This window comes from Chiloscyllium plagiosum, chromosome 10, assembly GCF_004010195.1.
Source record: "Chiloscyllium plagiosum isolate BGI_BamShark_2017 chromosome 10, ASM401019v2, whole genome shotgun sequence".
Lineage (NCBI taxonomy): Eukaryota > Metazoa > Chordata > Chondrichthyes > Orectolobiformes > Hemiscylliidae > Chiloscyllium > Chiloscyllium plagiosum.
The window spans coordinates 15,458,106-15,473,463 of record NC_057719.1 but is presented as its reverse complement, the minus strand read 5'-3'; the positions used below and the strand labels follow the sequence as shown (position 1 = coordinate 15,473,463).

The following is a 15,358-nucleotide window of genomic DNA, read 5'->3' as shown; positions in this document are numbered from 1 at the left end:
TCTTTATCACCCTGTTTACCTTAGACATGATTTTAAGGAACTGTGCACCTGCATCCCAAGGTCCCTCTGACAATACTTCACAGGGACCTACCATTAACTGTCCAAATCCTGCCCAGTTTGTTCTACAAAATACAACACCTTGCATTTATGTAAATTAAATTCTATTTGTCACTCCTTGGCCCAACTGATCAAGATCCTGTTGTACTCTTAAATAACCTTCTTCATTGTGCATTATACCACCACGTTTGGTGTCATCTGAAAATTTACTAACAATGCCTCCTATGTTCTCATCCATTTAAATAAATTACAAACAACAGTGGGTCCAGCTCTGATCTTTGAAAAACTCGGCTGGTCACAGGCCTCTAGACCGAAAATAACTCTCTACACACAACTATCTGTCTCCTACTGCCAAGTCAATTTTGTATTCAATTGGCGAGCTCTCCCTGGATCTCATGTGATTTCACCTTACTAAACAGTTAACCATGTAGAACCTTGTCAACGGCCTAACTAGCTCATTTAGACAAAGCATACTGCTCTGTTCTCATCTGTTCTATCGGTCACATTCTCAAAAACCTCAATCCAATTTGTGAGACACAATTTTCGACGTACAAAGCCATGCTGACTATCCCTAATCAGTCTTTGCCTCTCCAAGTGCATGCAAATCCTATCTCAGAATCCCCTCCAACAACATACCCACCATTAATGTCAGGCTCACTGATCTATAGTTTCTAGGCTTTTCATTGCTGCCTTTCTAAAATAATGGCACAATATTGGTCACCTTCCAGGCTTCCAACACCTCACCCGTGGTTGTCGATGACACAAATATCTCTGCTAGGGGCCCTACAATTTCTTCCCTTGCTTTGCACAATGTCCTGGGATATACTTGATCAGGTCCTGAGGATTCATTACCTTTGTGTGTTCAGACTTCCAGCACTTCCTCTTCTGTAATAAGGACTCTTTTTATGACATCATTATTTATTTCTCTCAGTTCCCCTAGTTTCTTCACCTTTCTCCACAGGAAATACCAATGCAAAATATTTTATCTCTTTAGTATCTCTTCCATCTCCTATGGTTCCACACATAGATGGCTTAATTGATCTTGAATGGGCCCTATTCTCTCCCTAGTAACCCTTAATATACTTGTAAAATCTATTTGGATTCTCCTTAACCCTATCGACCAAAGCAATCTATTATCCCTTTTTTGCCCTCTTCATTTCCCTCTTTAGTGTACTATACTTTAGCCCTATATTTCTCAAAGGAATCACCTGATCCCAGACGTTTAATACTTGACATATACCTCTTCCTTTCTGTTGACCACAGTCCCATTATCTCTAGTCATCCAGCGTTCCCTACTCCTATCATTTTTGCCCTTCACTCTAACAGGAACATGCAGTCTCGAAACTCTTGTTATCTCACTTTTGAAAACCTCTCACACACCAGTCATTCCTTGACCTGTGAAGAGCCTCCCCAATTAACTTTTGAAAGCTCCTGTCTAGTACCTTCAAATTGGACTTGTTTATCAATATGTACCTACTACAGAAGGAGCAAAACATGGCCTTAATTTAGAACTTCTATGCAAGGCTTATCCTTTTTCACAACTATTTTAAAAGTAATAGGATTATGGTCACTGGTCCCAAACTGCTCCCCCACTAATACTGCAGTCACTTGCTCTGCCTTATTTCCTAAGAGAAGGCCAAGTTCTGCTCCTTCTCTAGTAAGTGCATATTGATAAAGAAACATTTCTTGAACACACAACAAATTTCTCCCCATCCAAGTCCTTCACACTGGCAGCCCCACTCTAAAGTTGAAAACTTCTACTATTACAACCCCCATTATTCTGACAGATATCTGAGATCTCCCTCCATATTTGCTCCTCAAGTTCCTGCAGAGGAACATAGATACTTTAAATGAGTGGACAAAGGTCTCACAGATGGAATACAATGTTAATAAATGTAAAGTCATGCATTTTGGTAGGAGTAACAGTAAAAAGGACTATTACTTAAATGGTAAAAAGTTACAGCATGCTGCTATACAGAGGACCTGGGTGTCTTTGTGCATGAATCACAGAAGGTTGGTCTGCAGGTACAACAGGTAATTGGGAAGGCAAATGGAATTTTGTCCTTCACTGCTGTTGGGATTGCGTTTAAAAGCAGGGAGATTATGTTACAGCTGTATAGGGTGCTGGTGATGCCACACCCGGAGTTCTGCGTGCAGCTTTAGTCTCCTTACTTGCGAAAGGATGTACTGGCCCTAGAGGGGTGAAGAGGAAGTTCACTGTGTTGATTCCGGAGTTGACAGGATTGGTTTATGAGGAGAGACTGAGTAGACTGGGATTACATTCACTGGAATTTAGAAGAATGAGGGGAGATCTTATAGAAACATATAAAATTATGAAGGGAATAGATAAGTTAGATGGAGAGAGAATGTTTCCACTTGCAGGTGAAACAAGGACAAGGCATAACCTCAAAATTAGGCAGAGCAGATTTAGGAATGAATTGAGAAGGAACTTATTCACGCAGAGGGTTGTGAGCCTATGGAATTCCCTGCCCAGTGAAGTAGCTGACGCTACTTCAGTAAATGTTTTTAAAGCTAAAATCAATAATTTTTTGAACAATGAAGGAATTAAGGGATATGGTGAAAGGGCGGGTAAGTGGAGCTGAGACCACAAAAAGATGAGCCATGACCTTACTGAATGGTGGAGCAGGCTCAAAAGGCCAGATGGCCAATCCCTGTTCCTAGTTCTTATGACAATTGGGGAGGCTAACAGTACAATTCCATCAAGGTGATTACCCCTTTCTTATTTCTCAGTTCCACCTATAAAGTGTTACTTGACGATCCCCCCAGAATATCCTCTCTAAGTAAAGCAGTGATGCTTTCTGTAATCAAAACACTACTCATGTCGCATTTTCAGGTGCAATCAAAGGGAACACATGTACAAGCATATACACCAAGTAAGAACTGAATTACAAACAGGGCAGATATGCTGCCTCACCTTTTCTAATCAGAAATGCTGAAGAATAGAATAGACTAGCAATTTAGTGTCGCACACATTTTTAAAAAAGTGAAAAGTTTTATAACTCACTTTACTTTTGGAACCAGTAAAAATGACCTAAGTCATAGATTAGAAGAAAATAAGTAAAAATCATGGCAAAGTTCGTCTCATATTAATTTCCGTTTGGGAAAAGTATATTAAAATGACGAACGCTGGAATACTCAGAATCTGCTATCGAAGAAGCCTCTATGCGGAGACGAAAGTAAATTGTCCATTCCGGTTGACATCAACTAGCTAGGCTCTTCTTGGTTTGCATGGCACAGAGCTATTCATTCTTCTCAGTAGCTGAGACACAAACTTGCAAGTAACACTTGTATAGTAGTAACCTGCTCATTGATGCCTCTTTTGGCTAATATTAGGGTCATCGGGCTTCTGATCTCACTACATCTTTGGTCTGAACACAGACAAAACAGCTGAACTCCACAACTGAGAGCAACTGCCCTTGACAGACTGCATTTCATTGAGCATGGCATTAAGTAGTTCTAACGAAACAGGTATCAATGGAAATCAGAGGAAAGCTCTCTGATGACATATACACCTCAAGAAAACTGGTGCGATTGCTCAAGGTCAATCACCTCTGTCCCACAATATCATTGCAATAATTCCTCAGGGTAAATATTTTTATTTAACCTGTTCAGACACATATGACACATGTCTAGGGTAGCCAGGGGTTGAAAACAGCTATGCTGGCCCAAGAGTAAAGAAATTACTACTATGGCACAAAAGCTTTAAATTACTCAAGGCAGTGTCCTAGGCCCAAGCACCTTCAGCCATTTCATCAATGACCTTCCTATGTCATTAGGTGAGTAGTGGGGGTGATGATTGCACACTTCACACTTCCTTGGACAGTGAAGGAATCCATATTCTCGTGCAGCAAAACATGGACAACTAAACTTGTGCTGATAAATGAGATTTGTGTCAAACAAGACTATCACGAAAAAATGAAAATCGAACATTTGCCCAATACATTCAACGGTATTACCATCACTGAATCCTTCCTAACAACATTCTTGGGGGTTACCATTGATCAAATACTGAACAGAATGAACAATATAAATAATGTGTCTACATCAAGTCTGATGCTGGAGGTCTGTGGCAAATAACTAACTTCCTCACTCAACAGTGCTTGTCTACCATCTACAACTTAGGAGTATTGTGATGGAATAATCTCCACAAACCTAGATGAGTGAAGCTCCAACAACACAAGAACTCAAAAATCATCAAGGATAAAGCTTGATTGACACCTAAACTTTCCACAGTCACTCTCTTCATCAATGAAGCACAAAGTGGCACAAGTATGTACCATCTACACAATGCACTGCAGGAACCAACCAAGCATCGTCAAACAATACCTATGAAACCCATGGTCCCCACCACCTAGAAGGACAAGGAAAGCAGATGCATGGGAACACCATCATCTGCTATTCCTCTCCAAGTTCACACACCATTCTGACTTAGAATTAATTAACTGTTCTTTCACTGTCACTGGGTCAAAATCCTGGAATTCCCTTTGGATACAAGTACATGAAATTCACTGCAGTGACTTAAGGTAGATCACCACACCTTATCAAGGTCAAATAAGGGTGTATAATAAATGCTGACAAGCCAATTATGCTCACAGCCCATGATTTATGACGTGATAGAACTGTAAACTTTCAAATAAGTTGACAGATGGTTATACTCACACGAATGAGTTTAGCAACATGTGTCTTCCCACTTCCAGGGAGTCCTCGCATAATAACTACAATCTGTAAGAAAATAATGTTCAATGTTACTGCAAAACATAATGATCCAAACCACATATAAAATATGCTGATCTAAACTAATTAAATTTTCTCTGAAGTCAAATGAGTTCTTAGCACAAACAATACAATTACTGTGACAGAAGATAAACAAATGGATCTTGCCCTTATCTCTTAAAAGAATGGTATTCAATCATGACATTTATAATTAATAATCCCCCTCTGAAAGTCATTCTAAAGCAAATCCTATTACTGTACACAGAAAGACAGATATTCTAAATATGAAGTATAAGCTGACAGCTGACACTCTGGACAAGCAATCATTGCTTAACATAGGAACATTGCATTTAAAGCAATAGAATCAGTAAAATAAATTAAATAACCTGTATGAAATTGAAAATTTACTTGTAATCCAGTAAAGGTACAACTGCATTCTTTCAGATTTGAGTTACAGTTGCAGATTTCTTTAAATGTAGGTATAGACAGAGCCCTTAGGAGGCCTTTGTGTGATACCGGTGCATGCAAAGGGAAGCTCTGCCTATGACGTATATTTAAAACGGATTCAAGTAAGGTCAACACCACTGAAGAACAGGAAAAAGGTTGGTGCACGCTGTTTTGATCATCTGATAAAGTTGCAGATAGACTGAGAATGATCTGATATGCAACAATAATTGTTCCAGAGATTAGAGACCAACAATAAGGATAAAAATCAGTAGAATGTGACAAGTGATGGTTCTCTGGGTACAATATTCTGGCCTTATAGCTTCATTACATACCAATGATGGGTGAAGAAATAGGGTGTTGCTTAGTGTTATGAAGATGTGGTGTACTGTACCTTTAAGAAAGTTAAAAGCTCGCAGAACTACCTGACAGCACCAAGTGTTCTGAACAAGATATAATGTAATCTTTTGGTCCAGCAGCTAGTGTAGCTGGTTGCCTGGAGACAAAATCAAATTTGAATTAGGCCAATCAGCTTAAATTATATTCCAAAAAAAAATTAAACTCCAATCAAGTTTGAATTTAGTATATTGACAACATTAAAAGCCAATGACACAACCCGATGCTTTGCAGGTATAAGACTGGGAAAAATTGAATAGTTGGGGGAGAACTGCCAAAAGATCAACAGATGCAGACTGCTAGCCAGAACTGTCTGAGAGGTACCTGTCTAGAGAAGGAGTTGGCGAGAGAAAAACATCGACAACGACTGGGACAGCAAATTGGCAAAGAGAAGACTTAACAGCTGGCTGGTTTCGAAATTTGAATTTTTGAGTAAAACTTAATCAGGGGTTTTATCTGAGTAGTAGTCTAGAAAGGAAAGTAAAAGATAGGTTAGAGGAAGCAGGTGTAAATAGTTGTTAGTTAATTATTCTCAGTTATACTTTAAGAAAAAAAGTTGTTAATTGGTACTTTAAATAGTTCTTGGTCTCTTGAATTTTCACAGATTACTGCAAGTAATAAATCTTTTCTGTGTTGCTGGTTTAAATTAAGCAGGAGGATATACCCCGTGTCATAACAATTGGGGGCTCATCCAGGCTTTGAATGGTTTGGGGGCTTTTGTCTGCGATTTGAACAGTTTGGGTCCTGGATTTGTGATTTGAACTGGTTTAGACAGATTTGAATAGATTTGGGTATACAAAAAACACCAGCAGATTTAAACACTTGCAGGTTAGTGTCCCAATTCTTTAAATAAAACGCAGGCGAGACAATTTGTTTAATTTCGGTGACTGGTGGCTGATTAAATTAAAAGTGAGAGAAATTGTTCTTAAAATTGCTAAAAGGGTTCTGGGATTTGAAGATGATCCTCAAATTTGCCAAGAATTTTTAGAAGGAAAGAAAAAAGCCATGCCTTTAGAATTAGCAATTAAGAAAGATTTGAGTTTAACCAAAGACAAAAGTAAAGCTGAAATTGTAAGGGAGTAACTCAAACACTGAGGTGCATCAGAGACACAGACAAGTGCATTAGAGGTAGAAACACTTAAATTACAATTGAGGAAAATGGACTTAGTTGATAAACAAAAAGAGAAGTAAGCAAGGAGGAGAGAGAAAGAAAAAGAGAGGAGAGAGACAGAGAGAGAGAAAGGAGAGAGAGAGAGAGATGGTACTTACCTGAGCAAAAAGAGAGTTTGAATTTGAGAAGTTGCGACTTAGTCAGCAAAGTCAAGTTAACAGGATGGAGATTAAAAGAGAAGATAGTGATATAGGAGAAAGTGAGGACTGCAGATGCTGGAGATCAGAGCTGAAAATGTGTTGCTGGAAAAGCGCAGGTCAGGCAGCATCCAGGGAACAGGAGAATCGACGTTGCGGGCAGAAGCCCTTCTTCAGGAAGATAGTGATATACACAAATATGTCAAAACTCTGTCACATTTTGATGAGAAAGAGGTTGAAGCCTTCTTTATTTAATTTGAAAAATTGGCTAGGCAGATGGAGTGGTCCGAGGATTTAGGGGTAATGCTATTTCAGACTAAACTAGTAGGCAGAGCGAGTGAAGTATTTACCACACTCTCAGATGAGGTGTCAAGAGATTATGAAGAAGTTAAACAGGCTGTTTTAAGTGCTTATAAATTGGCACCAGAAGCATACAGACAGCGGCTCAGAATCACAAAGAACCAGGTCAGACTTATGCTGGATTCAAAAGAATTAAACATAGTCATTTTGAGAGATGGATGCATGCTTTGAAAATAGATAGAACCCTTTGAGGCTCTACGAGAGATTATTCTGCTGAAGGAGTTTAAAAACTCACTTCCAGAGATGGCAAGAATTTAAGTGGAGGAACAGAAAGTTCAGGAAGTGAGAGGGGCAGCAGAATTAGCAGATGAGTACATGTGGTGCATGAGACAGCTTCTGGCCAGAATTTCGTCCTGTGAGGGATAGAAGTTGGGAGATGCTACACTACGAAACCAAACGTAGAGAGCATAGGATAAAAAAGAAGCCCAAGAGGGTGGAAAGGAAGTGAAAGGCTTCACGTGTTTCCACTGTGATAAAGTGGGGCAAAAAGTCATAGCGCTGGTTGTTAAAGAAAGGCACCATGGGAAAAGATGCAGTAAAAAAAGCTAAGCCAGTGACATTAGTGAAGGTAGCTGAAAAATGTGTTGCTGGAAAAGCGCAGCAGGTCAGGCAGCATCCAAGGAGGGAATCGACGTTTCAGGCATAAGCCCTTCTTCAGGAATGCCCGAAACATCGATTCTCCTGCTCCTTGGATGCTGCCTGACCTGCTGCACTTTTCCAGCAACACATTTTTCAGCTCTGATCTCCAGCATCTGCAGTTCTCACTTTCTCCGCATTAGTGAAGGTAGTAAAGGAGACCCCAAGAAGAACAGAGGAGATGCAGGAGAGTGCACGGCCTAGGCAGAGGCTGGGTACAGAGTTAATACCTGATCTCGACAAAGAATTGACCTGTTTGGATAAAGTTTACTCAGGAAGAACAGGGAGATAACGACAAGAAGTTATAATTTTGAGAGATAGAGAATCTCACCGGTCGCTGATAGTAAGAGATGAGGAAATATGCACTCTTTCTGATCTGTTAACCGAGAGTGTGGTAATTTGTGGGATAGATAACAGAAATTTAGGGTTCCCCTATATAAGATCAGGTTGGAGTGCCAATTCACGACTGGGGAAGTTACAGTGGGAGTGATCGACAGAGGGGAAGTTACAGTGGGAGTGATCGACACAGTGTCAGTTCCAGGAATTCAGTTTGTTCTTTGGAATGATTTGGCAGGGTCCAAGATTGGAGTGACTCCCCTTGTTATGGAGGACTGCCAAAAGATCAACAGGTATAGACTTCTAGCCAGAACTGTCTGAGAGGTACCTGACTAGAGAAGGAGTTGCACAGATAGAAACACCGGCAATGACCGGGACAGCAAATCTGCAATGAGAAGATTTAACAGCTGGCTGGTTTTGAAATTTGAATTTTTCAGGACTGTATCGAGAAAGACAAGCCAGTTACATCACCAAATTGGACTTAATGCGTGGTTACTGGCAGGTACCTTTATCAGAGATGGCGAAAGAAATTTCTGCATTTGTAACCCCAAATGTGCGATATCAATTTAAAGTAATGCCTTTTGGATTGAAGAATGCATCTGCCACATTCAAAAGACTCACGAACAGAGTTGTGGTTGGGTTAACAAACTGTGCAGTCTATTTGGTCGATGTAGTGAACTTTACTAAGTCCTGGAACGATCACATGGTACATTCGGCAGAGCTCTTTGAATGATACGAGAAGCAAAACTGGTGATAAACTTAAACAAAACTGAATTCGCAATAGCAAAGCTGACGTTCTTGGGACATAACATCAGTCATGGAAGCTTGACCACACGGAATGCAAAGGTGAAGGCCAACGAGGAATTTCCATGACCAACCTCGAAGAAAGAGCTGCTTTGATTCTTAGGACTCAGCGGATTCATTTGGAAGTTTGTTCCAAACATCAGCAAAGTAGTGGCACCATTAACGGTTTGCTGAAGAAAAACAGTTTCGGTGGACAGAACATTGCTAGGATGTATTCAACCATTTGAAATCAATATTAACCACCAAACTAGTTTTAGCTACACCAAACTTTTCAAAACCTTCTAAAGTCGCCATCGATGCTAGTGACGTAGGAATTGGATCTGTACTCCTACAGGAAGATGAGAATGGGATTGAATGGCCAGTTGGTTACTTTTCGAAGAAGTTCAACATCCACCAGAGGAAATACTCCACGATCAAAAAAGAATTATTGAGTTTGGTACTGGCCTTACAACATTTTAATGTTTATGTCACGAACAATGTGTCGGAGACGGTTGTGTACATGGATCATGATCCATGTACATTCTTAGAACGCTTTAAAGACAAGAATATGAGACTATTTCATTGGAGTCTTATGTTGCAGACTTCTAATTTAAAAATTGTACATGTTGCAGGCTGTAAGAAGGTAATCACAGATGCATTATCGCGGATTTAACTGATAAAGTTTGGATGAGAGTTGTACTTATTTAATTTTTTTGATATATTGTGATAAGGAAAAGAAGTTACGGTGAGCTTAGATTATCGGTACATTAGGGTAATGTGTTTAAAGAATAGAATAAAAAAGCCACCTTTTCATTATGATGGTTCATTTTTTCTTAAGGGCGGAGGTGTTATGAAGATGTGGTGTATTGTACCTTTAAAAAAATTAAAAGCTAGCAGAACTACCGCGGCAGCACCAAGTGTTCTGAACAAGATACAATGTAACCTTTTGGTCCAGAAGCCAGAGTTGCTGGTTGTCTGGAGACAAAAACAAATTTGAATGAAGACAATCGGTTTAACTTGCACCGCCAAAAAAAAACAAACTCCAATCAAGTCTGAATTTAGTATATTGACAATATTAAAAGCTAATGACACAATCTGATGCTTTGGGGCTGTAAGACTGGGAAAAATTGAACAGTTGGGGGGGGGAGAAGTGCCAAAAGACCAACAGACGTAGACTGCTAGTCAGAACTGTCTGAGAGATACCTGCCTCGAGAAGGCGTTGCATAGAGAAAAGCAACAACACTGACCAGGAGTGCAAATCTGCAAAGAGAAGATTTGACAACTGGCTGGTTTTGAAATTTGAATTTTTCAGTAAATCTTAATTAGGGGTTTTATCAGACTAGTATTTATAGATAAAAAAGTAAAAGATAGGTTAGAGGAAGGAGTTGTAAATAGCAGAGAAATGAAAGTGTGGGATTGTGTTCAAATAACGATAGAAATTGGTGAATGGCAAAAGTCGCCTCTTTATTCAGAAACCGCAAAACTGCTATTTGCAGTTTCTGAATATAGAGGCTACTTTTGCCACTCACCGATTTCGATCATTATTTGAACACAATCCCACACTCATATTTTTCTCTATTGAAATTCATCTGTCAGATGTCTATTTGGCTAACTTGTCAATGTCCCTCTGCAGTCACTATTCTCCCTACCTTAGTATTATCTGCAACTTTAGAGATTTTGCCCTGAATCATCTCCAAGTCATTTATGTCAATCAGACAAAACAAGTGTCACACTGATGGAACGCCACTTTTGCTTTGTTTCCAGTCTGAGAAATGCACATCTATACTTACCCTTTGTGTCCTATCTGTTCGCCAATTCTAATCAATGTTGCCAAGCCCCATCAATCACAAGCGTTTGTAAATTTGCTAACTAACCTAGCATGAGGCACTATATTAAATGCTTTTCCAAACTCAAATGTACAACATCCACAGCACTACCCTGATCCACTGCCTTAGCTACCTCTTCAAAGAAGAAATCAAACAAATGGAAAGATAAGCCAGCAGAAGTCATAAGGCAAAAAACGTAACTCACCCTGTCAGGCCGGCTCTGCCTGCCAGGCATTTTTAGAATATCATCAACATTTTTACTTTCTGGTTTCTTTTCAACACGTGGAGGAGGATGTGATGGATGTGGGGCCGAAGGTGGAATCCGTTCGTCAGAGTATCCTCGTCTTTCCCCTAAAATGTTTGGTAAGAGATATTTCACTAATACTGATATCAGATTATTAATCAAGATAAATGATTACAAACACAGGTGTGCAATTCAGATAATGAAGCAATTTTGTGAAAAGCAAAATGATTCTTCTCACCAAAGTCGGGGCATGATAAAGAAAACTTCAATGCTGAACAATCAAGTACTCAGAATTTACAAAACTTAAAGGCACAAGTTTATGGAATGGTAAGACCATATCTAGATTTAATATCATTTTGATTATCATCTGTGCAAAAATATACTGACAATATATGATGCTCTTGTGGCACACTGGATATGACCCTACCCCTGGACTGGGAGATCCAGGTTCAAGTCCCAGCTACAATAAAATCTCTGAACAGCTTAATTTGAAATAGAAGTATCATGAAACTGGAAATAAAAATCGTAAAATAAACTAACTGACCAGCCGAGTGTCACAGGATCAATGCTGGGCTTTGGCTTTTTACAACCTTTACTAATGACTTCAATTAAGAGAGCGAGACTACGCTATCAAAGTTGATGATGATACAAATTATACCATGGAATGGCGAACTGTAGGAAAGACACAAAGAGCCATAAGACAAGTTACGTGAGTGGGCAACAAAACTGCTAAAGGATCATATTGTGAGGGAGAGTGAAATAATTTACCTTAGTGATAAGACCAGAAAAAATTAATTATTTTTGAAAATGTGAAATTTTAAGTATTGACGTGCAGAGAGATGTAGAAGCACTTACCCATAGAATGCAGACAGTTAATATGCAGACATTGCACACTTTTTTTTACTATTTCATGCAATTCAGCCACTGCTGGCTGGGCAGCACTCATTTCCCATCCCTGATTGCCCTGGAGAATGTAGTGGTGAGCTACCTTCTTAAAATGCTGCAGTCCACATGGTGTAGGTACACTCACGGGGTTGTTATAGAGGAAGCTACAGATTCTTGCTCCAGCAACAGTCCTTATAGTCAGTTTATGTTGAGGGTTTGGAAGATGCTGTTGAAGTAATCTTGAGGATAAGCCGCAGCACAACATATATGCTTATGGAACACATTCCTACCATTTTACACTGTTAGCAGAAGCAGTGAATGCAGTGGCTGATGGGGTGTCAGTCAAGCACACAGATATTGTCCTTGATACTGTTGGACTTCAAATGTCTTTGGAAGTGCACTCAGCTGTGAAAGTGGAAAATATTTCATCACACTCCTCAGTTGTGCCTTGTAGATGGTGAACTGACTTTGGCTCATCAGATGAGTTACTTGCCAAAGAATTTCCAGCCTTTGATCTGCTCTTGTATCCACAATATTTATATGACTGATCCAGTTCAGCTTCTGGTCAACAGTAGTCTCCAAGTTGTATTCACCGGAGCATTAGCCGTGGCAATGCCAATGAATGTCAAAGGGAAAACATCAGATTCTTTCTCATTGAAGATGGATATTGCCTGTCACTTGTAGGGCACAAATATTAGAAAGGGAAATGCTGTGTTTGCCAGAAGTTTGGAAATTCAAGGAGTCTTTCTATAATTGAACAAGGGCTTTGGTGAGATCCCATCTGGAGGAATGAGTGCAGCTTCAGTCTTCATATCTAAGGAAGTATAGATTTACATTTCTCCCTGGGATGATGGGGTTGACCTTAGATGGGAGGCCAAGTAGTAAAAAAAAAATTCATTGGATGTGGGTGTCGCTATCTAGGCCAGCATTTATTTTCCATCCCTAATTGCCTAGAGGGCAGTTAGGAGTCAGCCACATTGCTGAGGATCTGGAGTCACATGTAGGCCAAACTGGGTAAGAATAGCAGTTTCCCTTGCAAAAGGACATTAGTGAACCAGATGGATTTTTCTGACAAGTGATAACAGTTTGACAATGATCATTAGACTCCATGCTGAATTTTTATTGAATTCATATTCCACAACTTGCTATGGTGGAAATCAAACCTGTGTCCCAGAACATAACCCAAACTCTGGATTAATAGTCCAGTGATACCACAAGGCCACATGCCCATCATAAACAGGAACAGGAATCGGCTGCTCGGCCCTTCAAATCTACTTCACCGTTCAGTAGAATTATGGCTGGTCCGACATTCCACTTTCCTGTAATTTCCATGACACGTGATTTCATGACTGATCTAGAATCTATCTCAGCCTTAAATATACATGAGTACTCTGCCACACAGGTCGATATGGCAAGGAGTTCCAAAGACCCTCAACTCTCCAAGAAGTAATTACTTCTCATCTCAGTCTCAAAACTGTTTTGGCTTTGCTCATAAGACAATCCATCCATATTACAGATCATCCTAGTAAACCTCTGAACTGCCTCCAATTAAATTATATCTTTCCTTAAATAAGGGAATCAAAACTGCTTATAGTATTCCAGATACGGTCTCTCCACACCTTGTACTGTTTCTTTAGATATCCCTATTCTTTCAACCCCCTTTGAAATGAGAGCCAACATCCAATTAGCCTTCCTGCTGTAAGTGTGCGCTAGTGTTACATGTAAAAGTATCCACAAGTCCCATTCTGTCGCAGTTGCCTGCAGTTTCTCTCCGATTAAATAAAATTCTGTTCTTTTGTTCTTCCTTCCAAAATCAAAAGATAGAGAGTGGATTAAATTTGTGGATGATGCAAAATGAGGTGGAAAGGCAAACTTTAGGATGGACACAAAGATTACAAAGAGCCACAGACAGGCTAAGTATATGAAATATATCATGTGGGAACGTGTAATTAAAAGAAACTTTTAAGTGTTAATGCTCAGAGAGATTGGGGGCATTTGCCCAACAGTTAACTTTACATTTTCTCATATTATATTTGATTCGTTAACTTTTTGTCCACTTACTTAAGCTCTCAATATCTCTCTGTAAACTGCTTGTATCCCTCTCACAACCTGCTTTTCCATCTATTTTTGTGCTGTATGCAAATTTGGCTAAGTATTTTCACATCTTTCTCCAAGTCATTCTATATATTGTAAATAATTGTGGTCGCAGCAGAGAGCCCCACTAATGATTGGTTACCAACCTGAAAAAGAACCCTTTATCCTCACTCATGTTTCCTGCCATTAGGCAATTTGCTTTCCATATCAATATATTACCTCTAACACCGGGGGCTCTTATGACTTAAACTTTTTTGTGAGGTACCTTGTTGAACACCTTCTGGAAGTCCAATTACAACACATCTATTAGTTTCCCTCTATCCACGCTGGCTAAGACTTCCTCAAAAACTCAAATAAATTAGTCAGACATATCTGAGGTTTCATGAAGTTATGCTGTCTCTTTTTGATTCGACTCTGATTTTGCAACTGTTCTGGATTACTTCCTTAATAATTCATTCCAATATTTTTCCAAAGCAGATGGTATGCTAATTGTCCTACAGTTAGCCATTTTTTGGCCTCTTTCCCCTTTTTGAATGTAGATGTCACATTAGCAGTTTTCTAATCCGGATTAGAACCAATTACAACCAATGCATCCCTTGGGCCAATACTTAAGTTTAGAAGAATGAGAAATAATCTCATTGAAACATTCAAGATTCTGAAGGAGCTTGACAGAGTAGACACTAAAAGATTGTTTTCACTGGTTAGGAAACATAGGAACGTAGTCTCAGGATTAGGGGTTGATCATTTAGGACTAAAGTGAGAAGATATTACTTCATTCAAAGGGTAGTAAAACCTGGGAAAACTCTCCCCCAGCTGTTGAGAGTGCATTTTAGGTTGGGCCAGACAAACTTTTTGTCTCTTAAGAAATCAAGGGATAAAAGTGGAAGCAGAAAAGTCGAGATGAAGTCCATGCCTAACCTTGATTATACTGAATGGCAGAGCAGGCTTTGTCTGCTCCTGCTTCTATTTCTAGACATTTTGTGAGTACAGAATGATCTGAATCCTCCTCTAACCGCCTTACTAAGTACTGTTAATCTATTAATTGTTTTTTTTAAAAAAAAAGACTATAGCAGAGAGGTATCAGGAAGTATTTTAACTCAAACCTGTACAAAGTAATAAAGTCATTTTCTAAGCAGAGATGGCTGGTCAGGTGGTGTGCTGTAGCTGTATGATGTGGGAGCTGGCTGATCCCATTGTGAACGGCAGTGACCACATCTGCAGCAAGTGTTGGTTGCTGGAAGAACTCCAGATCAGA

At 39.5% G+C, this 15,358-nt stretch overlaps 1 protein-coding gene across 4 annotated transcripts in view; it reads right to left on the bottom strand.

The window, feature by feature from the left end:
* The window catches only part of ylpm1 (YLP motif containing 1), a 141,716-nt gene that overhangs the window by 42,132 nt on the left and 84,226 nt on the right, over positions 1–15,358 (bottom strand). For all 4 annotated transcript variants that reach the window (XM_043697112.1, XM_043697114.1, XM_043697113.1 and 1 more), the window contains 2 exons: positions 11,086–11,231; positions 4,738–4,800 (listed from right to left, as the gene is read on the bottom strand). In XM_043697112.1, the coding sequence (XP_043553047.1) occupies positions 4,738–4,800; positions 11,086–11,231 (209 nt within the window). The remainder of the gene's footprint in view (positions 1–4,737; positions 4,801–11,085; positions 11,232–15,358) is intronic.